This window comes from Equus quagga, chromosome 2 (genome assembly GCF_021613505.1).
Source record: "Equus quagga isolate Etosha38 chromosome 2, UCLA_HA_Equagga_1.0, whole genome shotgun sequence".
Taxonomy (NCBI): Eukaryota; Metazoa; Chordata; class Mammalia; order Perissodactyla; family Equidae; genus Equus; species Equus quagga.
Window position 1 is genome coordinate 95,611,078 of NC_060268.1, and position 7,376 is coordinate 95,618,453.

Consider the following 7,376-nt stretch of genomic DNA (forward strand, 5'->3'; position numbering starts at 1 on the left):
GGGGGGGCGGGGGGGGGGGGGGGGGGGGGGGGGGGGGGGGGGGGTGCATCCTATAAGAAGCACCCACAGAAAAGGATGTGCACTCCCACAGAAACATCATTGCTCCTGGGGAAGGAGGCTCGCACCCCAGGGTCTGCAAACAGCGCATCTGTCGGCACGGCACCCTGCAAAGCGGCTGTTCCCTGGCTCTACGGACAAGGAAAACCAGGACCACACCGTTACCAAGGCGTAGGGCTGGGTTCAAACTTCTGTCCTCTACCACATTATTCTGTCTTCTTCCCAGTCACACAATCAAGCGACTGCCGAGTCCTGTTAGCGTGTAAAATCTCTCCCATTTCTCCGTTCCACTCCACTCCTGCAGCTTCTGACTTAATCTAGGTCCACTTCACTTACTTTCATTTGCACTTCTGTTCACCAACGCATATGGCACTGTAGTAAAATGGTTAAAAGAACGGGCTTTAAAATCAAGTGACTGAATTTGAAATTCAGCTAAGTTGCTGTGCAACCTTGGGCAAGTTGATTAGCCTCTCTGTGCCTCAATATCATCATTTAAATAATAGGGAGAAGACCCTCCCTCATCAATGTGGTAAGAGGATTAAACGCGATAACATGCTTGGAGTAGTCCTATTACCTAATTGAACTCAATAAATGCTAAGTTGTCTGCCTTCAGTGTCTCCCTGCCTGAATGTTCATCCTAATCTTTGAGGAGAAATTAATGTTTCTGAAGTTTAGCCCGGATCATGATATTCCACTATTCAAAAACCTTCAATCACTAAAACGTCCGCTGAAGGGCACACTGTGAAGCCTTCTAAAAGCACGATGAAGACCCTGTAGTAACTTGGGAAGACGCTTAACATCTCAAATGAAAACCGGGCAGAAAACTCCACGGATGCTGTTCCAGCTGTAAAGACCGTCTGCGAATGGAAGGGCACGCAGAAGAGCCAGCACGCGTTTCCGGTCGAAATCTCGGACGACTAAACACAGACATGGGTAACACAACTTCTCACTCACCACGGCTTCGTATTTCCTTCTAAACAGAGTCCAAACCCCCCAGCACTCGCGGCCTAGCCCAGCGCGCTCCCCTCCGCGAGCCCCGGGGCCGGGCTCAGGATCGGAGCCGCACCTCCCAGATTCTCCCCATGCTCCTCGGTGAGCCCTGGGGCTGCCCGGGGGTGCTCCTGCCGCTTGCTCTGCAGACGGGAGACCGCGGCCCAGAGAGCGCGCTCAGCACCCGCAGCACAGCCTGCAGAGGCCGGACCTGCGCCCTCCAGCCAGCTCCGCGTCCCCCCAGACCAGCCGCTCCGGCAGCGGCACCCGCCCCGCACTCTCCCAGCCTAGATTCCCTCCCCGACCCTGAGCTCCCAGGGCACACGCCAGTCAGGGCGCTCAGCGGTCCCCACGTAGGGGCTGCTGCTGTCACCGCGGTCCCCGACGGCCGGGCGCCGCTCACCTCGGCAGCACGCTGGCTGTGGGGCCGAGCACCCAGGGAGCGGCTCCCCCGGGAGGTGCTCCCACCCGAGTGGATCTGCTCAGTCCACAATCAGCCGGGAGGCCGCAAGGGAGACGGGAACCGGGAAGCCGCTGCTGCAGAAGGTCCGCCTCCCGCGTCCACGGCCTCCAGCCCGCGCCTCCCTCCCCAGCTGCGGAGCCCCGCGAACACGCGCGTCCGCCCCCCCGAGTCACAGCCACGAGCCGGCGCGCAGACACGGCCACCAACGGCCAAGCACGCGCGTCGGAACGAGCCGCCCAGCCGCCCGGAGAGGTAACAGGACCGGCGGGCGGCCGCGCTCCCAGGGGGGACTCTCCCCACGCGGCCCAGGCGCCCGAGCCGCAAACCGGGAAGCCCCCCGGAGGCCCCGTCACCGCTCCTCAGACAGCCGCGCGACCCCGGGCGAGCCCGCCGCAGCCCCGGCGCCCCGAGGACAGGCCCGACCCAGCGCCCCCGTCGCCCCAAGACGGGGCGGAAGGTCCCCTCGCATCTCAGGGCTGCCGGCAGGGCGCGGGGACCGCGCTGGGCCCGGCGGAGGGGACACCCGGGAGGCCCGCGTCAGAGGAGACGCGGAGGGCACGAGGAGAGACGGGGTCAGGGGTCAGGGTGAGGGGTCGGCGGGAGGGGCGCGCGAACCTCCCATTGCTCCAGGAGCCGCGCCATGTCCGCGTCGTTGTAGTCGCGGATGTCCTTCTTCTTCTTCCGGGGCGGCGGGGGCGCCTCTCCGGGGGTCCCGGCCGGGCTCTCGGCCGCGCAGGCCCGCGGCGGCGGCAGCAGCAGCAGGTCTGAGGCGCAGAGGAGGACCAGGGCCGCGCGGACCCAGCCGCACGCCGCCATCTTTCCGCGCCCCCCGCGCAAGCGCGCGCCGACCCGCCCCCGACGCCGACCGTCGTCGGCGGGACCCCGCCCCCGCGGGCGCACCGCCCCCGTGGCTCCGCCCCCGGCCCATACTAACCTACCAGGCCCCGCCCCGTCTCCCTCTCTCCGGCCCCGCCCCCGTGATTCCGCCCCCGACCCGCGCTGGCCCACCAGGCCCCGCCCCCGTGGCTCCTCCCCCGGCCCGCGCTAGCCCACCAGGCCCCGCTCCCGTGGCTCCGCCCCCGGCCTGCGCTAGCCTACCAGGCTCCGCCCCGTCAGTGTCCCTGCGGCCCCGCCATGCTGGCCCCGCCCACCCGACATGTTGGCCCCGCCCCGTGGCCGTGGCCCCGCCCCTCCGTCGTGCTGGCACCGCCCCGCGGCCGCGGAGGCCCCGCCCGGCTGGTGGGCCTGGGCTCGGGGCGTCTTCCTGCCCTAGCGCGCGGGCCAGGCAGCAGGCTCTCTCGGGCCCGGGGGCCCCAGTCCTCCGAGGCCGCGGCGTTCTCCGTGGGTGCATGGCAGCTGGAAGTGCCGCGGCCCCGCGTCCGCAGGTCGGCGGGAGGAGGGGCCGGGCCGCGTCCCCGGGGCCGCATGGCCCCCAGCCGCTCCTGCCCGGCGCAGAGGCTCCGGCGGCCGGCCTTCCCGCTCCTGGCTTCTCCAGCTCGGAAAGCTGTTTGAGAAATCGTTTTTCCTCTTAAAAGGGCTTCCGTATTTCTTCTGGTTTTAACCTAATATTGTGGGCTCTGACTAATCCTTTTCAAGGCTGAATCATTCCATCTTTTGTTTCTTACTTAAAAAGATTCTGGCCAGAGATGCTGTAAAACTCCGCAAGTGTTAAGTAGATGATCTGCTCATTTCTTTTAAATTTTTAATCACATAAGAAAGACATGACTCACTCGTTGCAGCTGTAAAATGCTTGAACATTATACAAAGTTCCAACCATTGACTCTACCCCACGATTTTACTCCACACCAACCACAGTTAGCAGTTTGTTGCTACTGTATACGTTTTTCTATGCATTTACAAACATCAAACGTCTCTAGCAATGGTTGTGTTGCATTTATATGTGTGTTTACGCCAGCATACTGTACAAATAGTTTGTTTCCTTATTACCCTAAGGATGGGCATGTGTTACCAATTTTTCTGCTATTACAAAAAAAAATAGAGCCATAATTTATCTCTTTATTCATGCCTCATGTTGTGGGCTGAATTGTGTCCCCCCCAAATTTCACGTGTTGTGAAGTCCTCATCCCCAGGACCTCAGAAATGTGACTGTGTTTGGAGGTAGGGTCTTTACAGAGGTAATCAAGTTAAAATGAGGTCATTAGGGTGGGCCCTGATCCAACAGGACTGATGTCCTTATTAGAAGAGGAAATTTGCACATAGTCATGTACGGGAGGGGACCATGTGAAGACACAGGGAAAGACAGCTGTCTGCAAGCCAAGGAGAGAGATCTCAGAAGACACCAACCCTGCTGACAGCTTGATCCTGGACTTGAGCCACCAGAACTGAGACAATCAATTTCTGTTGTTTAAGGCACCCAGTCCATGGTCCTTTTTTATGGCAGCCCTAGCACACCAGTACACCTTTTTGGGTAAGATTCATAGGATGCATATAACAGAAAATGGAATTTTTTTAAAAACTGGCTTAAACTAGATAGAAGTCTTTGCTGTTATTGTCTGATTCTTTTACAGAAGCAGTTGGAAACTAAGCCTCGGGGCTGATTTTGTGGCTCCTCCGTCATCTGGCATCTAGCCTCTTTCTCATTCTGCTCCATCGCCCTGGCCTGTGGCTTCCGTCCTCAAGCTCACTGCAAGTTCCGAGATGGCTACTGGAGCTCCAGCCATCAAGATGACTTTCATCCAGGGGAAGAAGGAAGGGAGGACGGCCAAAGGGAGCAGACCTTGCAATGGAGTCAGGCTTCCTTTAGCAGTCTTCTGGGACATTCCACACAGACTATTGTTGACATTCCATGGGCTGGAGCCGAGCCCTCCCAGGGAAGCTGGGAGACTGCCTTCTGGCTGCATACCTTGTCACCCCGAATAAAATGGGGTTCTGTTAACAAGGGAAAGGAGGAAGTGCATGTAGAGTAGGCAACCAGCTACCAATGTCTGCCTCCCCTCCACTCTTAGGACCACTGCGGTGTCAATTCCATCTCACTGCGGGGGGGCTGGTGTTCCACACGTGCACGCGTGTGTCTGTGTGTAGACAGGCCATGACAGTTTCTGTTGACATTGAGCAGGAACAACGCATAAGAAAAGGAGAGTTTTTTCTTTTCTTTTCTTTTCTGAAATCATAGGGGAAATGTCATAAGCTTTCTCCCCAGGGCGCATTGCTCCACCCAGCGGCTTGGAGCCCTGTCCTGGTGCAGTCATGCTAGAAAACATGCACAGCTGTGGTCGATCATGTGCTCTGCTGGGAGGGGCCCCCGTGGTAATTCATTTTGCCAGCTGCCAAGTTAAGGTGCAGAAGTGCTGGGGTTTCTGGTCCACAGTATCTAGTTATACAGAATAAAAGTCAGTCAGTGTTTTACAGAAACAGTTGGGATTCTGTAAAAAAAATTCCAGGGCTACCGACTTTCAGCTAAGGGGGAAATCAATTCAGTTTATAATCCACTGATGTGAAAACATCTGGATTGATTGCATTTTCAAGTTTGGAACTTGATCCAGTTCACCTCTGCAGGAATTTATTTACTAAGGGCCTTCTGTCAACCAACAACCAGGTGAGGCACTGATGGAAATATTAATACAACAAGGTCCCAGTTCTAAAGAGCTTGCAGACCAGCTGAGAAGACAAACAATACACAGTAGGTATAGGGCCTATTACAGGAGGTCAGAACCTGATAGGATGATAATAATATCCCTATTTTAAGTAAAAGGAAACCCTGGTTTTGGAATTCCAGCATTTGTCTGAGACCACACAGCTAGTGAAGTGGCAAGAAGCAGAGCCCAGATATCTTGGATGACGAGGTGTGTCTTTTCTTCCACCGTGGCACTATCTGGGTTAATCACCGAGGCACCCAGGATAGTCAGACTGGGAGCCATATGAGAGTTCCACCGAGAAGGAGTCTGGAGACAGGAATGCTCAGACAGGGTGAGACAAGAGTCTGAACCAGGTCTTAGGCAGTGTAGTGGGGCAGGAGAGGAGGGGACGAAGCTGTAAGAGATTATGTGGCCATGGCCTAGATGAAGCCACTAGCCTCTTATGGCTCTGCAATTTAATACTGACCACACCTCTGGTGGTTCAGTGACGGCAGATGGTGAGATGGAACCTCAGATCTAACTGGTGTCCTACCCTGGGCTCATCCTGGTCTGTGTCATCCCACACAGAGGAAGGATGCCCCATCTGGAGGGGGCAGCAAGTGTTCTGGCAATGTCTGGAGCCAGGCAGGCATGATACTCAAAATAGTGAAAAACTGGGATGGCACAGTTACCACTTGATCAGAACTGACGGGAGGCAAAGACTACCATTCTTTACTTTTCCTCCTTTTCAATCCAGTGCAAGAAGAGGCAGGCACATCTTGTGGCCTTTCCCTGCCACTAAATTTACACACAAGTGTGGCAACCAACTGATTATCTTCTACTATAATTCCTGATTTCCAGGAGGGGACGTGATTGGCCCAGGCTGGGGCGTCTGTTCATTCCTGGTCACCATCATTACTTGTGAACAGGAGAGCAGGACCCATATAATTAAATATAACAATTAAAACTTGTGTTTGCCAAACACCACGAAAAAAAGCTAAAAGGCAAACAGTAGAGTGGCAGGAAAACTCCAACATGGCATCTACAAAAAGAAGATACAATTTTTTATCTGTCAGTTGGGCCAGGATAAAAACAAGGGTAGTGTACATTGCTGGCAAGGCTGAGGAAACAAGCATTCTCTTCCACTTCTGGGGGTGGAGTTTTCCTGTGTGAAAATTAGGTGAAATGTATCAAAACCCTCAAAGATATACATAATCTCTGATTAGTAATTCCACTTTCAAGAACTGACTCCAAGAATAAGCGTTGAAAATAATAGTCATGATCATGGAGCGCTCATTATGTGTTGGGCACTCTTCTGAATGTGTTACGTGTATTTCTTCATTGACTCCTTGTAACAATCCTACTAACACTGTCCTAGGAGGGGAAAACCGGAACCAGTCGAAATGTTCAACAATAGTAGATGGTAAAACCGACGTTTACAGATTGCAAATTATAGTGCACTCATACAGTAGAAACAATGCAACCATTAAATATGATGAGATATCATAGATGCCTATTTATTGGTATTAAAGATGTTCATTTTATATTATTAAATGGTATAAAACAGTATTAAAATTATATAGATATGCCTAGGAAAACAGCTGCAAACATGTATATAATGGCTATCTCTAAGGAGTGGGATTTCACATCAGTTGTATTTTGAAAGGGGGCGGAATGCACGTAAACACACTGATGCCCCCGAAATATTGACTGATACTGTTCTGTGCACTAAGATTTGAGAACAAAAGTCCAATTTCAACAGAAGTTCTCAGAATAATACACTTAATCCAAATTATCCATAATACTGCAATTGACTTGAAAATTTTGGGATGAGATCTGAATCTCCTGAGAGCAAAAGGCAGGACTTTCACCTGTGTTGTCTGAAACATCGCCTGTACTTTGCAACACACGCATATGCGCATATGCAATTTTGTCTGGAGTGCTCAATCTCTGTTTCCATAGACACATCTCCCTGGATTCTCTGTAAGAGACATGGGGCAACAGACTTACTAGGCCAACAGGCCCCAGCCTCCCCTTGCATCTCAGAGCCGCGAGCTGTGGACTACACAGACCTGTAGACTGCAATGACCACACACAGCTGAGCCTGCTGTGGCTTCGTGCATGTCCACGACTTTCTGTCCCTTCCTGAGTAAAAGCTGTGGGCAACTGGATTTTGGTTCAGTGAAAGGACATCCTTCTTAGAGAGAATTGCAATTGAATTAACTCATTAATTTATTATTTCCACAGTTACGGATGACCCTGAAACGCATGAGGTGTGGAGGAGAGAAGAC

General features: G+C 53.7%; 1 protein-coding gene across 1 annotated transcript in view; it reads right to left on the reverse strand.

The window, feature by feature from the left end:
• MESD (mesoderm development LRP chaperone) overlaps nt 1-2,360 on the reverse strand; it is an 8,647-nt gene extending 6,287 nt beyond the window's left edge. Inside the window, exon 1 of the mRNA XM_046654710.1 lies at nt 2,126-2,360. Within this exon, the coding sequence (XP_046510666.1) occupies nt 2,126-2,326 (201 nt within the window). The 5' untranslated portion in view covers nt 2,327-2,360. The remainder of the gene's footprint in view (nt 1-2,125) is intronic.
• Between the last annotated feature and the right edge of the window lie 5,016 nt (nt 2,361-7,376).